Genomic DNA, 18,048 nt, shown 5'->3' on the forward strand with positions numbered 1-18,048 from the left:
CAAAATAAAAAGATAATTTTCAACCGAAAATTTAAATGATTTTTTTCATTTCAATGTTTTTCTTTTGATTTTTGGAAACAAGACATGTTCACTTTTGGTTTTGGGTCTGGTTTTCCCCTACTTCTCTACCTTTTTTACTTCCCCCCAACTTTTTCTGGTGGGAAAGGGTTAAATATAAGAAAGTATGGGGAAAATCTCACTCATCACTGGAAAAAGTTGCCTATCTTCAGCTCCTGTCTCCCCTCTTAGGTCTCAATCTCTCAGACAATCCTTCATTGTGTCCCATGGAGAGCTGGTGGAAAGGTGACAAGGCGGCAGCTTACCACCCTTCTTCCACACCAGCATTCCCTGGAAGGTGCTGAACCAATGGGATCTGCTACCCTGTCCTTGGCTGGTGGGTTCTGGGTACAAGGGTAGAAAGAATGTATTTGCTTGGGTTACAGTGCTTTACTGGTCTGATATCAATACCTGGGGAAGAGTTGATTGTCTGTCTTTTAAATTCTCCATCCTCTATCTATCCATGACTTGCTAATGTGTGTTTACATTGGTTCTGTGTGATAGGCCTTAAGTGTCTCACTTCCTTCTGTTCCTCCAGTGTAACATTCTTGCTCCGGTTCCTAGTGTTTACTGATACTTAAAATCACTGTAGTTCCTGGCCTCCAAAAGCTATTATTCTGCTGTTTCACTCTCCCCCTCAGCCTGTTTTTTCTATTGGCTAGCAATAGCTTCTGTTAGATTATTTTCCCCTCCCTATTTCCACACTGAGCAATGTGTAATCCTTTCTGCAACAGTCCTTAGGCCACTTCCTGATGATATATTAGTATTGTAGTGCACATTTGTGGATTTTGCTCTGATTTGCCTGCCCGCCAAGCTTTCTGTCCCCTTTCTCTGCAGGGTCCCAGTGCTATGCAAGATGCACACCTCCATTCAAACACAACTTTTTCTCACATGTGCTTTTTTATGATCATAAGGGAATGATAAAAATTTGCCTCAATATTTATCTGTCAGCTGTAGGCCTCTAGCAAGGTACAAACAAGGACTGCATACCCAATATTCCTTAGATGCAGGGTAGCTTTAAAACTAGTTCATCACACATATTAGAATTTGAAAGATTAACATTGTGGAATATATAGATAGAATGCTTGGCTAACTGATGACTAATAGGGCAAGGGGGAACATAATAATATTTGAAAGAGGAATTATTTACAATAATAGAAGAGAATATAACTAGGAGTGATGGGATGGTGAAATTAGGAGTAGGGAACTTGGCTGAATATCAAGAAGTTCCTGAAAGTGAGATGTATTAGTCTGTGGAATAAATCTCCTGAGAGAGCTAGCAGAAGCCCCATAACTTGGCTCATTTAAAACTAGACTGGATAAAACATTAGTGACGATCCAAAAGGAAGAAATCCTGCAGTGTCTGGAGTAGTAGGTAGGATAGATGAGATGACCTACTGGGCCTTTTCCATTGCAAGACTCTGTATTCTGAAGGAGAGCTTGCCATATATGGGCATTCCTTATCAACCCCCAATGGTAACTTCAAAACTATTATTTGTAACATTTCTGAGAAACATCCCTACTTGCAATCAATAATGGGATAGAACAAGTGTAACTTGTTGCAAATGTTGGCCTAATAACATTAATTTAATGAGTAGATTATTGAATAAAGTAAAATAAAATAAAGTAAAATGTCTTATAGGCTCTCTCACTGTCTGATATAATGTGCTAGATACCTGAGAAGGCATTTCTGGTCTATGATTCTATTCTCTCTGGCTTATGACTTCCTCAGAATTGCCTATTGGGAGGACATTTCTCATTCCAAGCTCAGAAGTGAAATTATTTGATGTTGTCAAAGTTTATTCTTTTTGGCAATTTTTGAGTTATCTGGTTATGAAAAATAACAGTGGGATAGTGAAAAACTTGTTTGGAAACCTGACTGGTGCCGAGATGACCTAAACTTAGTCGTTATTTAGAAGTCCAAACTTGTAGGGCCAAGTCTTCTGGTAGAGTAAACCACATAACTCCACTGAAGTCAATCAAGCTAAATCAATTTACTCGAGTGGAGGATCTGGCCCATAGTGCTAGAAAAGGAATGTGGGCTTGCAGTGTTTGAAAAACACAGTTAACTTAATTCACTTCATTTCTTAACTATCGGTGAATGTAGAAAATATACTGTATACATTCTTTTCTAAACTCAGTTAATAGCTCAGAGTGTAGATAATTCCAGGTATTCGGTGAGCATATATAAATATTCATGCATACTAGTTTTTAATTCTTCCTTGTATATCTCTCTGAATTATTATTCCTACCCGTAAAATGGCATAAGGAGTTCCACCATCTGTGTCAGCTTTTCTGCTGGGGCCCATTTTCAAAGTCGGTGTCCTGACTAGAGTGTACTGCAACCTACAGAGCATGTAGTATTTGAAATTGGGACCATTCGATTCCAGCAGGTGGGACACCAGACTTGCTGAGCCTCTTCTGATGTTTAAGGTATAACATTATGACCCTGACCAGTAGCAGGCTGACCAACAGAAACTGGAAATCTGGGAGACAATCTGAGAGGATCTGGTTCTAATTCTGTAGTCCTTAATCAAGCAAATATTTGAATCAGGCAAAAGTCCTGGAGTCATCAATGGGAGTTTTGCTCAATCAAGGGTTGCAGAATTTAACATTTTGTTTTTGACAAAAACTAATAAATCTAAGAAACATTTTAGCTTCAAAATAAATAACTCACAGGAATTTAGACTTTTGGGAAAGAACCATGATTTTTCTCCAAAGCACTGTATCAATCACTAATAACAAATTATTATAACAGTCCTAGGGTATTCTGATGGAACACCATATGCTGCATTCAGGAACTGAAAACTACAACAAACAAGCCAAATTATTTCAAGATAGAAAGAATACTCACCTTCCATCAAATGTGATAATGTGTGGATCAGTGAAAGAGTAGCAGTTCCCTGTTGGGAGGTCTTGAACTGTGACCTAGTTAATATAAAATGTGTAATGAATACAATCTATGCAGCAGTTTCTCTTCATTATTTTCCCTCACAAAACTTTATGTGTAGCATTCAAGTGACAAGTACAAACTGAAATCTGACTCATAAAACATGATGCAGAATGGAATAGACTTCCTTTTTAAACAATTGAGTTTAATCACATACTGCCTGGGAGCTGAATGTACTATTATTTCACCTACCTCAGTTTATTGTATTTCTTTACCCTGTTTGGTAAAAGAGAATCTTTCCCTACTAAAGTTCCCATTAAGACGCAGAACCCCACCTAGAAATTACCAAGAATGTAGAACACTCGTTAAATCACAATAATTTTAAAGCCTGAGGTATGGCTTAATTATGGATAATTAGCATGTTTTTGTAGCCTGTACTACTACAGGTCCATAGGTTTGACCTTAATCCATAATTTGAATATTTAATTAATTTGTGATGCAGACTGCGGACCAGGTTCTGAGATCAGTTACAGTGTAAATCCAGAGTAAATCTCTCTGGTGTCAAGGAATCGGTGCAGTCTCCCTTGATTTCAGGATTGTGGGAGCCATCGAAATTGGGTGAAGGATAAAGGATAAAGGCTTCTCTCAGTTACAGCAGTGTAAAACTATCTTAAGGTAGATCAGCAATAACCCCTAAGAATTTCAGCTATCTGGGAGCAGAAATGAAATGAGGAGTCAGGAACCCCTAGAGATATTATGCCTGCAAAAACTAGGAGAATACCCAGTGCCTCCAATGGTGCTGTGGGGGAACACACTTACTTGTGGCACTTGCTATACCTGCTCCCTGTAGGGGTCCTTTGCATCCCCCATCCACTGGACAGAGAGACAAGACTATTGCCACATTGCTGCCCAAAAGGTGCCTCTTGGTGAAGGTATATTGCATAATGTAATATCCAGTTCTCACCTTGATAATGTAGAATCAGTGTGCTATTTGCACATAGCCTATAGTAAGTTGTAGTGCAAAGGGCCCCATTTGCACTGGGGGAAGGATGAGCCATTTGTGACACCCCTTTATGGGATGCAACATGCTCCCATACATGCAGCCAGCCTACCTCCATTCTCTGGCCATGGCCATCTACTCTTTGCTTGCTCTGTCTATCTGCTCCCAGAGGGATGCATCTTAGGTGCACACTCTGCACTCCATCAGGCACCCAGAAATGCAATTCAAATAGTTGTGACGTGGTGTGTGAAGCAGGGGGAAAAGGTGGAAGGGTCCTTGCTCCTCCCTTTGTCATTGTGCAGCCATGTGGAATTGGTCATCATGTAGTCTTTAGGAATAGGGATGATTTAAAATAATGGATTAATGGGAGAAGGCGGGCTTCTCTCATGGAGATGAGCACCTCAAATGAAGAGTTTGTACTTTTGTATACACATCAACAGCCTTGTAGTGACACCAGTCTGACACTTCATGTACGCTGGCCACCCGCAGGTGTTAGAGTTCACTCCTTGAGGAATGCAGAAGTGAAGTCCTCAGTGAAAAATGTTTTGGCCTGAAGTCAAATATAGTTGTATCTACCAAAAATGATGTAAAAAGATTTTCTCTATTAACACCATCACCATATCCCAACTCTCTCTCTCTCTTTCTTTCATTCCAGCTCTTTTAATTACTGAATGAATGCAAAGAGTGCAGTATATTTGCTTCCTAGGTTAGTGGGGACCTGAATTTCTCTCAAATCGTTCTGCACGCTTCAGCCATTCCATTTCCAGGTAAATTTTGAGATTTGAGATAGCCTGCAGTATCCAAAGACTATTCTGATTTTAATATAGCATGCTGAATTTTTTCTTGGCTATGCTGGCACAGTTTCACATTAATGCCTCTAATTGCTTGCAAAACATCAACAGTAAAGTAGGATTTTTTTTGTTCTTTCTATGGATAAAGCCTGCTTTACTGGGATCAAATTTAATTTATTTTTAAAATAGTTAATTCAACTTTACGTTTGCTCAGTTCTCATGTTTTAATAGAAACATGAATGTCATCAAAAATTAATACGCTTTATTGCATTGAGCTAACTGCATTGCATTTGTGTTGAACTAAATTAAAGGTGCCTTTATCATCATAAGGACAATATTTAAAATATTTAAGATAAAGACTATATTGAGGAAGAAAGGAAATGTACACACCTTTGTCATTATACGTTTTAAAGATACAAATACAGTACTGTAGATCTAATTTTGATCTCACTTCCTCCAGTGTAAATCAGGCAAAACTCCACTGAAATCATTGAGGTGATACCATTGTACATCCAAGGTAAGTGAGAATAGAATCAGTGTCACTCTTTGGGTCTTGAGGTAAATGATGCACATAAATCAGGACCATATAGTCATTAATCAGGAGTGTGTCTTCTATTGCTAAAAATGCGCTACATTGATTTGTCACCTCTTTGTGAACTTTAGCTGAGTGATATGTATGTTCTGGAACTGTGGTCCTTTTAGTCTATCACATCATAATATAACTGTGGACTTATATCAGAGCTCTCATCTGAGAATCACCGGGCCACAAACAATGAGCCAAATCGTGTGTGCCTCACTCACTTGAACAGGCCTACTGAAGTAAATGTAAGTAAAGGAAGCAGGATTTGGCTCATTAATTGATTCTCATTATATTAATAATGCCCATTTTGTACATGGATAAATAGAGATACAGAGAGGTTAAGTGCCTCATTAGAGGCCTCTTAATTACTGGCTGAGCTGAAAATAGAACACCAGAGTCCTGACTCTCAGTCCCCTTCTCAAATTACAGGCCACTCTCCAACCCTGTATTTGTTCTGTTGTTCAGTGGGGAATCATAACCAACAGAAGCGTTCTTGCAGGGAAGCTTTGCCTTTGCTTCGCTCTATGAACCACAATTTCAGTGTGGGTTATGCGCCCTTTTGGAATTTCTTCCCCTGAGTGTTTTATTTTCCTCCTAAAGAATTGATAGTTCCAAACCAGCCCTCCCTCCTCCCAAAACACACACACATACAAATGTGACTGTGTGTAGAATCCAGCTGTTGGCCCTACTGATGTCCTGGCTGATAATCAAAACAAACCTGTTAAAGCAAAACACTCCACATATTAATTTATTTGCATATTAAGTCACTGTGCTGGGTTAATGTGCTCACAACGAAGAAGTTTATATAGCTAAGACTTATTGCCTTTTCCCCCGTCTCCCTTCATAGCAAAATTCCCACTGAAGTTTGCCATGTTTTCCAAGTTATTTGAGTAACCAACCTTTACATCCTTGGGTGCATAAGCTCTCCAGAGTAGTTCGCTCCTTGTGACTGGCTCCGCTCTGATATAGCTGATGCAGTCTCCATCCTAGGCAAAGTCTGTCACAGCTGTCACAGTGAGAGAGGCTCTTGCACAACTGCCTTCTGTACAGGGCATATGCAGGAGATCCACCTGGCATGCTGAAAGGGCTATGTTTGGGGGCCCTAATAATAGGTTATCTAAAATGTACAGGAACATTGAGCCTTAGAAAAGATATTACCTGGTTGTCCCCACCTTCTTTACTGTCAGACATAAATGTTCTACTTCCAGACACACATATTAATCGAAACCACATGGGTTTTGTGTGAAAACTGTTGTTATGACTTAACTTGATCTGATATTGCTATGCAAACGGTCACTGCATTTCTTCTCCCAATAGATTTTTTATGAAGACCCAGTTGCATGCCTTTGTATTCACAGATGCAAATATCTTATCAAGTGACCCTCTTATCCATGTGGGGAAAAGCCCATGGGATGAAGATGGATAATTCTCATGACAAGGAATAAAACTATGTTTCAGGAAGATGCACTTGTCAAGGTACTTACAAAATTATTATCAGTTTATGCCTGAGACAAAGGATGGTGCAGTGGTTAGGGTCCTAGTCTAAGACTTGAGAGACCTAGGTTCAACTTCCTGCTCTGTCACAGACTTTCTGTGGGACCGTGGGCAAGTGCCTCAATTCTCCATCTATAAATTGGAGATAATAGAATCATAGAATATCAGGGTTGGAAGGGACCCCAGAAGGTCATCTAGTCCAACCCCCTGCTCAAAGCAGGACCAAGTCCCAGTTAAATCATCCTAGCCAGGGCTTTGTCAAGCCTGACCTTAAAAACCTCTAAGGAAGGAGATTCTACCACCTCCCTAGGTAACGCATTCCAGTGTTTCACCACCCTCATAGTGAAAAAGTTTTTCCTAATATCCAATCTAAACCTCCCCCATTGCAACTTGAGACCATTACTCCTCGTTCTGTCATCTGCTACCATTGAGAACAGTCTAGAGCCATCCTCTTTGAAACCCCCTTTCAGGTAGTTGAAAGCAGCTATCAAATCCCCCCTCATTCTTCTCTTCTGCAGACTAAACAATCCCAGCTCCCTCAGCCTCTCCTCATAAGTCATGTGCTCTAGACCCCTAATCATTTTTGTTGCCCTTCGCTGTACTCTTTCCAATTTATCCACATCCTTCTTGTAGTGTGGGGCCCAAAACTGGACACAGTACTCCAGATGAGGCCTCACCAGTGTCGAATAGAGGGGAACGATCACGTCCCTCGATCTGCTCGCTATGCCCCTACTTATACATCCCAAAATGCCATTGGCCTTCTTGGCAACAAGGGCACACTGCTGACTCATATCCAGCTTCTCGTCCACTGTCACCCCTAGGTCCTTTTCCGCAGAACTGCTGCCGAGCCATTCGGTCCCTAGTCTGTAGCGGTGCATTGGATTCTTCCATCCTAAGTGCAGGACCCTGCACTTATCCTTATTGAACCTCATTAGATTTCTTTTGGCCCAATCCTCCAATTTGTCTAGGTCCTTCTGTATCCTATCCCTCCCCTCCAGCGTATCTACCACTCCTCCCAGTTTAGTATCATCCGCAAATTTGCTGAGAGTGCAATCCACACCATCCTCCAGATCATTTATGAAGATATTGAACAAAACGGGCCCCAGGACCGACCCCTGGGGCACTCCACTTGACACCGGCTGCCAACTAGACATGGAGCCATTGATCACTACTCGTTGAGCCCGACAATCTAGCCAGCTTTCTACCCACCTTATAGTGCATTCATCCGGCCCATACTTCCTTAACTTGCTGACAAGAATGCTGTGGGAGACCGTGTCAAAAGCTTTGCTAAAGTCAAGAAACAATACATCCACTGCTTTCCCTTCATCCACAGAACCAGTAATCTCATCATAAAAGGCGATTAGATTAGTCAGGCATGACCTTCCCTTGGTGAATCCATGCTGACTGTTCCTGATCACTTTCCTCTCCTCTAAGTGCTTCAGGATTGATTCTTTGAGGACCTGCTCCATGATTTTTCCAGGGACTGAGGTGAGGCTGACTGGCCTGTAGTTCCCAGGATCCTCCTTCTTCCCTTTTTTAAAGATGGGCACTACATTAGCCTTTTTCCAGTCATCCGGGACTTCCCCCGTTCGCCACGAGTTTTCAAAGATAATGGCCAAGGGCTCTGCAATCACAGCCGCCAATTCCTTCAGCACTCTCGGATGCAATTCGTCCGGCCCCATGGACTTGTGCACGTCCAGCTTTTCTAAATAGTCCCTAACCACCTCTATCTCTACAGAGGGCTGGCCATCTCTTCCCCATTTTGTGATGCCCAGCACAGCAGTCTGGGAGCTGACCTTGTTAGTGAAAACAGAGGCAAAAAAAGCATTGAGTACATTAGCTTTTTCCACATCCTCTGTCACTAGCTTGCCTCCCTCATTCAGTAAGGGGCCCACACTTTCCTTGGCTTTCTTCTTGTTGCCAACATACCTGAAGAAACCCTTCTTGTTACTCTTGACATCTCTTGCTAGCTGCAGCTCCAGGTGCGATTTGGCCCTCCTGATATCTTTCCTACATGCCCGAGCAATATTTTTATACTCTTCCCTGGTCATATGTCCAACCTTCCACTTCTTGTAAGCTTCTTTTTTATGTTTAAGATCCGCTAGGATTTCACCATTAAGCCAAGCTGGTCGCCTGCCATATTTACTATTCTTTCGACTCATCGGGATGGTTTGTCCCTGTAACCTCAACAGGGATTCCTTGAAATACAGCCAGCTCTCCTGGACTCCCTTCCCTTTCATGTTAGTCCCCCAGGGGATCCTGGCCATCTGTTCCCTGAGGGAGTCAAAGTCTGCTTTCCTGAAGTCCAGGGTCCGTATCCTGCTGCTTACCTTTCTTCCCTGCGTCAGGATCCTGAACTCAACCAACTCATGGTCACTGCCTCCCAGATTCCCATCCACTTTTGCTTCCCCCACTAATTCTACCCGGTTTGTGAGCAGCAGGTCAAGAAAAGCGCTCCCCCTAGTTGGCTCCCCTAGCACTTGCACCAGGAAATTGTCCCCTACGCTTTCCAAAAACTTCCTGGATTGTCTATGCACCGCTGTATTGCTCTCCCAGCAGATATCAGGAAAATTAAAGTCACCCATGAGAATCAGGGCATGCGATCTAGTAGCTTCCGTGAGTTGCCGGATAGCACTTCCCTACCTTACAGTCAGATTGTGAGGATACATTCAAAGATTAAGAGCTGCTTGGATAGTAAGGGAATGGGAGCTAGACAAGTATGTAACGTAGATAGAAAAGTGCTGGAGACCTGGGGACTGAATCTGGCTGCTCACAGAGCTGGCGAGGCAATGACATTGTAAGATTACTCATGCAGCTCTGCCACTGTGCTTCAGCTCTTACCTAAATGAGCTCCTCTGTGGGTGAGAGGGTAGCTGTCTCCATGCCTTTTCAGTCATTAGCCTCCATTTTTAAGGTCACAAATCTGGGGTCCTGTTAGTGCCATCTATTGGTGTTTTTTCATGTGCATGCTTATCCACTAAGAACTGGTCTGAGATAGGGTTGCTGCCTCTAAGGGACAAAAAACTGAGACATCCAGGATGTTCCTGAGCCCAGAGTGATCCATTGAAAAGGCCAGTGTTTCTTTGAACACACAAGGGGAAATCGTGGCCCTATTGAAGTCAACAAAAGATTTGCCATTGACTTCAGCGGGGCCAGGATTTCACACAGTTTCCACAGTCTGAGCCAACACCTACAGTATGACAAGAAATGTTGGGAATAGATTAATTTGGTAAAAACAAAGCAATTATTTATAATTCATGGATTTGCTTCTTAATTTACATTCAGAAGGCATAAAAATATTAAAAAGTATTTCCAAAAAATCAGCATTTCCAAAAAATCAGCATTATAGAAAAGACCTATACAATATAACTGAGATTAAACCCATAGATTCTATACAAATTGAACTATGGCATAGAGAAGTATCTCTGATATCAAATCCTTAAAGGCCGGCTTACAATTGTATAGCAAAGTTCTGGATCATTTTCAAGTTTTTTTAGTCAGTTAAACAGAAACTTTCCACAAAGGATAGTTATTGCTATTGTAACCATGTGAGGTTTGCTCACAGAGCAAAAGTTTAAAATCAAACAAAATAATCTTGTTGAAGTAACAGTGGTACACATAAAACAAGCAGCACAACAGCTCTGTTGTGTCCTCGGATTCATTATATTATCTAAAAGAAAAGGAGTACTTGTGGCACCTTAGAGACTAACAAATTTATTAGAGCATAAGCTTTCGTGAGCTACAGCTCACTTCATCGGATGCATTTGGTGGAAAAAACAGAGGAGAGATTTATATACACACACACAGAGAACATGAAACAATGGGTTTATCATACACACTGTAAGGAGAGTGATCACTTAAGATAAGCCATCACCAGCAGCAGGGGGGGAGAAAGGAGGAAAACCTTTCATGGTGACAAGCAAGGTAGGCTATTTCCAGCAGTTAACGAGAATATCAGAGGAACAGTGGGGGGTGGGGTGGGAGGGAGAAATACCATGGAGAAATAGTTTTACTTTGTGTAATGACTCATCCATTCCCAGTCTCTATTCAAGCCTAAGTTAATTGTATCCAGTTTGCAAATTAATTCCAATTCAGCAGTCTCTCGTTGGAGTCTGTTTTTGAAGCTTTTTTGTTGAAGTATAGCCACTCTTAGGTCTGTGATCGAGTGACCAGAGAGATTGAAGTGTTCTCCAACTGGTTTTTGAATGTTATAATTCTTGACGTCTGATTTGTGTCCATTCATTCTTTTACGTAGAGACTGTCCAGTTTGGCCAATGTACATGGCAGAGGGGCATTGCTGGCACATGATGGCATATATCACATTGGTAGATGCGCAGGTGAACGAGCCTTTTTTCATGTTCTCTGTGTGTGTGTATATAAATCTCTCCTCTGTTTTTTCCACCAAATGCATCCGATGAAGTGAGCTGTAGCTCACGAAAGCTTATGCTCTAATAAATTTGTTAGTCTCTAAGGTGCCACAAGTACTCCTTTTCTTTTTGCGAATACAGACTAACATGGCTGCTACTCTGAAACCTGTGATTATATTATCTAAATCTAGAGATATATTTCTGTGCTTTTAATTGGCTTTCTCAATGCTTATTAGCTACATAATTAACACAACAGTGGTGTTAAATGGACTCAACTCAACACGGAGTTTGTCATTTAATTTCTTTTAGCATAAATGAATAAAAACTAAAATAGCCTTTATTTCCAATGTGTAGGAGTGTGGCCAATTTAAATCTTACAGTATTTAAAAGGCTGTAGCTTTCTTTCAAACAAAAAACAAATGCAACTAAAGCACTGAATAAACATTCTTGCAAAGTACATATGCATACATAAAGCAGAAGATGTTTATAGATATTTAGCATCTCAGTTGAATATATGTGGCCCAGAGACACACAGACAAACAGCTTCAGGGTGGACCAATCAAGGGCAATAGTTGGTTATTAGTTTAAACTACATAAATTAGATGATTAAAAGGGACAGAAACTTGCCACTTATGTAACAGCTTCTTTCCAAGGCTAGTTAATTGGTACAGTTGTATCTCCACCTCTGCACCTCTCAGCACCAACTTATCAAATTCATTAACACATTGAAAATAAATCTACTTCTGGAAACTTTCTCGGTCAGTCTCCCTTAGAATATTAAGAGACTGATAAAACATGCAGTGAAAAGGGAGTGGGCTCCTGCCAAGCAAGTTTGTATTAGATGCTAACTTTGGCAGAATAGCTTCTGCAGTCTTGTTAGCTCACTGCTCATAAATTTGTCATCAGCCAGATTTTCAAAGGTGCCTAACCTGCTCTGGTGCTTTTGAAAATTCCTCTAGGTGCCTATCTGCATAATTACACACCTAAATACCTTTACAAATCTGGCCCTGTGAGTTTAAAGAATGCTCACTTGGTAGGCTGACACAGCCAGACCACCAAGATGTGCACAGATCAGTGCACCACTAAGTCACGTGCAAATTCAAACCACTCCATGTATGGAAGCTAACACAGCTGCTGAAACCACAAGGTACAGTTCATCTTAGATCACTGAGTTATGTTCTCATTTTAAATGCCTTTTTATCCCCTTTGTTGTCTGTGTATATGCTGAGGATTGGGAAGAAAAGCAGAGGGATTTCAGCTCATTTAAATGCATGTTTCTGAAATCAGGGAGATTAAAAAGGATGAGAAGAAAGAGTGGGGTGGTAGATTGAACCTCAGCAGAGGATTATTGATTTTTTTGTTTTGGTTTAGGAGAAGTTCTATGTAATGTATATGTCAGTGGCAAAGATTTGGGGTGAAATCCTGGCCTCATTAAAGTCTAAGGGTGCTTTGCCATTGATTTCAGTGGGTCCAGGATTTCACCCATGGAGCAGGGGTTGTTTAAAAAAATTCTCACCAGTGGTAAAACCAGCACATAGCAAAAGTCACACTTTCTGTTATTTTGAAGGAAAAAAAATCTCAGAGCTTGTATGTTGTTTTGCCTTGAGTTTTTAAGATGAGATACTACATTTAACAGGTGGACAAATGCTCTGGTGAGCCTGATATTGTGATCCTGTCCCCAGAAGCAACTCCCATTGACTTCAAGGGAACAGCATACACTAGAGGGCAGCAGAATCAGTCCCTTGATAGAAAATTTGGTTGTTAGGTGATGAAAATGGACAATGAAAAGCCACAATTTCTGGATGTGAGCAGAATGACATCACTTTGGCCTTGGAAAAAATATTTGCTGATTAAGATGGCAAAATGTTTCTTTAGATAAAATTTGCTAACATTCCCAAGCAAACAACTTAGAAAGTGATCAATAGTATGTCATAAAAATTAATCCAGTGTTGTTTTTGCCATGTTGGTCCCAGGATATGAAAGAGACAAGCTCTGTGGAGCTTGGAAGATTGTCTCTTTCACCAACAGAAATTGGTCCAACAAAAGATATTACCTCACCCACCTTGTCTCTATCATGTTCCAGTCCACCAAAAAACCCCAAACAAATGAAAACCAGAAAACAAACCAACAAAAAAAAATTATATTTTCATTTTCTAGAAAAGGAATGTAATGTAGAACTAATTCTTGATATTTTTAAAAGGGAAAAACTATTACATTCCTAACTTCTAGACCCTTCTTGCGGTAGGCACTGTTACTGGGAAAATTAGGTTATATGGGATACAAAACAATATCTGTAATGTTTCATGATTTTCTTCTCTATCCAAAAGTTTTTGAGGCCCTGATGGTGAAAAGACTTAAACGTGTATAACGTTACATAGATGAATAGTCCCACTGAAGTCAGTTGGACTCCTCAAGTGTGTAAAGTTACACGTGCTTATTTCTTTGTAGAACTGAGACTTTATAGCGTAGGTTCTTTGGGATACTGACTGGACCTAACCATATGTTTCTAACATCAATAAAATCACAATGTATCCAGAAAAAGATACAAAATTCGTTCAAGTATTTATTTATTTATTATTGATCCAACTCTTGAATTATCTGATGATGATGTTCTGAGTGACCATCAATAAGTGATGAGATTGTTCTGAGTGTCATTCTGGTTAAGAAACATTCAAAATGCAGAATCTTGCAATGCTATTTTATAACCCTAAATGTTTAAAAAATCCTTTTCTTTATCATTATTTCTCTAATAAATCACAATGAACTATGATGTAGCTATTATTGAAATTGCTTAATGTACCAGCAACAAACCATGAGTGATTTTTTCATCTACTTTGTTTTACAAGCTAACATGCTATTTAGTTTTTTCAACTATTCAATGTTATCTAAATGTTATAATTTTCCTTTAAATTCATTGTTCCATATAAGTTGCAAAAAGTAAGTAGTCACAATGAATTAACTACAATGTACAAATCTCTTACCAGAATCTTCAGTTTTCAGCTGTAAAGTAATTTTACATATGTCACCTTGACCTTGGCAGATAATAGGTACAGTACTTAGAATGGTCAAAACATGTTCTTTGTCATCCTCTGCAATTTGTAGTGACTCTGGTGTAAACTGGAAGTAAAAATAGATGATCAATATTAGATAATTATGACAGAAAAATAAGGCAAAATGGATATTTCTGAAACATAAAAAATGATTTTTTTTCTTTTTAACCAAAAAAACTTACAAGTTCATGATAAAGTAATCATTGTCTCTAATTTCAAAAGGTAAAATTGCTTTTTAAGCTTTTACAGTATGTTCAGGAATTAGGAAACTATTTGCAGTTGTCATCAGTAATCTGTAACAGTTTCTTCTTTCTTGGTCTGAAAAGAATTTTTTTTTTTAAAAAAAAGCCCTGAAAACAATAAGATAGCATGGAATAATTTTTTTTCAGTATCACTTTAAAAAAAGAACTAATTACAATGAACTGAGAGGTATATTTTCACTGATCATAGGCTAGAGTGTGACAGTACCACAGGCCCTATACAAGCGTATGAGGTGGCACACTGGCACACTGCTCCAGGAGCAGGGCAGTTAAGTGCAGTTCCCTCCTTGTTCCCTGTCCTTGCACCAGGGGAAAATAATAGTTTAGTGGCTCATACATGAAGCAGATTATTTCTCCTTCTATGCCAACATAGCTCTGCTGTCTTGTGCATTCCAGAGCAAAGCCAAGACTCCAGCCACTCCCCACTCCCTCCTTGCCCATCTCCTCTGGTGGGAAAGTAGCTAGTACACAGCACTCTTACCCTTGTCCATCTGAACCCAAAGTCTAGGTAGTGCATATATATGAGCTGGGGTTATCTCCCTTTAATGCCCCTGCATGGGTGTGTAGCCCAAGAGACACTCTGGCTCTGCATAATTATGTATTTCATTTATACAGGACAATGCTTTTCACTACTGTGGATCCAAATATGTTTTGTGATAACCTGTGGGTTGAATTCTGCTTTTGGTTACACTAGATCAGCTCCTATTGACTTCAGGGAGAACTGTGCACATTTATCTAGGGGCAGATCTGGATCTTTATACGGTGGTTGCTCATAAAAATGCTCCTATTTTGCCTTTGATAACTAAATAACATTAACAGGGTACTTGCAGTATTCTCTTTATTTAGTATAGGTAAATCCTAGAGAATAATGTGAATACTACAGTAGTACTACAAGACATGGCCACTGGAACAAAGAGCATTCAAAATTGAACCCAAAATGATGTGAAAACAATATTTTGGTTGGAAACAACTACCAAATCCATTCTCTATAATTCTATACTGCAGCCATCAAAGTGGTATCTAATTACCTTCCAAAATTAAATAAGCAAATAAGGTCGTCTACCCGTAAGCATGATTTTTCAGTCTTTTCCCTTGACCTTATCCAGGTGTTCATTAGTACTTAATTTTTCTCTCCTCATCCTTATGGTCTGAATGCAGTGACATTCCGACTTAAATTCATAGACTTTGAGGCCAGAGGAGATCACCATCATTATCTAGTCTGAGCTCCTGTACATTACAGACCACAGAACCTCACCCACCCACTCCTGTAATAGACCCATTCTGGCTGAGTTACTCAAGTCATCAAATCTTAACTTATAGACTTCAAGTTACAGAGACTCCATCATTTACTCTATTTCAAACCAGCAAGTGAGTCATGCCCCATGATGCAGAAGAAAGCAAAAACAAACAAACAAACAAAAACCAAGGGTCTCTGTCAATCTGATCTAGGGGAAAACTCCTTCTAGCCCCAAATTTGATGATCTATTAGATCATGAGTATGTTGGCAAGCCCCACTAGCCAGACACTTGGGAAAGAATTCTCTGTAGTAACTCAGAGCCCTCCCCATCTAGTGTCCCATCGCCAGCCATTGGAGATATTTGCTAACAGCCATTGCAGATGGACCATATGCCATTGTAGGCTACCTAATCATACCATCCCTTACATAAACTTATCAAGCTCAGTTTTGAAACAAGTGAGATGTTTTGCCCCCACTACTCCTTTTGGAAGGCTGTTCCAGAACTTTACTCCTCTGATGGTTAGAAACCTTAGTCTAATTTAAAGCTTAAACTTGTTGGTGGCCAGTGTATATTAATTTGGCTTTGTGCCAACATTGGCCCTTAATGTAAATAACTTATTTCACTCCCTGGTGTTTATCCTTCTTATGTATTTATGGAGAGCAATCATATCTCCACTCAACCTTCATTTTGTGAGGCTAAACAAGCCAACCTCCTTAAGTCTCCTCTCATAAAGTAGGTTCTCCATTCTTCTGATCATCCGAGTAGCCCTTCACTGCACCTGTTCCAGTTTGAATTCATCTTTCTTAAACATGGGAGACCAGGATTGCACACAGTATTCCAGATGAGGTCTCATCAGTGACCACATCACACTGGCGGCTCATAGTCATCTGGTGATGAACCAATACTCCCAAGTTTTTCTCTTCCAACTGATAAGTCTCCAGTTTACAGCAAAAATTCTTGTTGTTTAGTTCCAAAGTGCGTGACCCTGAACTTCACACTATTAAATGTTGTCCCATTTCCATTACTCCAGTTTTCAAGGTCAGCCAAATCTTTCTGTCTTATATTACAGCCCTCCTTTGTATTGGCAATACTTCTCAATTTAGTGTCATCTGCAAATTTTATTAGTGCACTGCCACTTTTTTGTGCCTAGGTCATTAAAGAAAATGTTAATGAAGATTGGTCTCAAGACCAATCCCTGAGGAACTCCACCAGTAACCTCCCTGCAGACTGATAGTTCACGTTTCAGTGACCTATTGTAGTTTCCCCTTTATCCAATTCCTTACCCACATTTTTGATTCTCATATTAATCACCATCTACTCCAATTTAATTAATAAGTTCCATGTAGAACTATATCAAATGCTTTTCTGAAATCCAGGTAGATTAGATCCACTTCACATAGGTCTGGCACTCCTAACCTTGTACATAGTCACTGGAATGCATCTGGACATGTGCTAGAGGGTGCATGGAGCACTTTTGCATATTTTTAATGTTCTAACAGTGTCAGCACCTAGACACTATCATAGGTTTCAGAGTAGCAGCTGTGTTAGTCTGTATTCGCAAAAAGAAAAGGAGTACTTGTGGCACCTTAGAGACTAACAAATTTATTAGAGCATAAGCTTTCGTGAGCTACAGCTCACTTCATCGGATGAAGTGAGCTGTAGCTCATGAAAGCTTATCCTCTAATAAATTTGTTAGTCTCTAAGGTGCCACAAGTACTCCTTTTCTTTAGACACTATCATGAATGCTTTAGAAAGGCTTATAGAATGGCATGTAATTTATTAGGACATTTTCTCACTGGGTGTGTAGAAGCTACATTAATTATGATAATCAAGACCTATTTTCTTGCATATTGTGTTCCAGAGTATGTTGGTTAATATTCAAATATCCTTCAGTGACATGCTGGATAAGTGCAGTAAATCAAGGACATCTGCATTACCTTAATCCCTGCATAGAATCCATCGCTCTCTTCAGGCAATGACTGCTGATCAGGAGAGTCCCTCATAAAAGCGGTGACAGTGCAAAAGACCTGTAATAAATAAATAGCTTTACTTGAAATAAAGTGGAAGGGAAACATAGTTATGCATCTTCACTAGTTATCTTGAGTGGCTGTTTTTACCTCTAGAACTGACTTTTTTTAGGAGTTGTTGTTTGATTCATATTTGTAAACTCTGAGGAGTTAAAGTTAAAACCCTGAGATTTTTGATCCATTTATTTTAAAAAGAAGGAGTTTAAGGTCCCAGTCTCAGAGATTAATAGCACTTAACACTTACGTAGTACTTTCAGATCTCAAAGCATGTTATAAAGGTGAGTATTATCATCC

At 39.9% G+C, this 18,048-nt stretch overlaps 1 protein-coding gene across 1 annotated transcript in view; it reads right to left on the reverse strand.

Moving 5' to 3' along the window:
- Positions 1–17,152, reverse strand: part of LOC119863491 (von Willebrand factor D and EGF domain-containing protein-like) — a 158,892-nt gene extending 141,740 nt beyond the window's left edge. Inside the window, 4 exon segments of the mRNA XM_043504852.1 lie at positions 2,912–2,985; positions 6,218–6,435; positions 14,161–14,296; positions 17,144–17,152. Of these exon segments, the coding sequence (XP_043360787.1) occupies positions 2,912–2,985; positions 6,218–6,435; positions 14,161–14,296; positions 17,144–17,152 (437 nt within the window).
- Positions 17,153–18,048: the final 896 nt, after the last annotated feature.

Source organism: Dermochelys coriacea, chromosome 11 (assembly GCF_009764565.3).
Source record: "Dermochelys coriacea isolate rDerCor1 chromosome 11, rDerCor1.pri.v4, whole genome shotgun sequence".
In the NCBI taxonomy this organism is placed as follows: Eukaryota; Metazoa; Chordata; order Testudines; family Dermochelyidae; genus Dermochelys; species Dermochelys coriacea.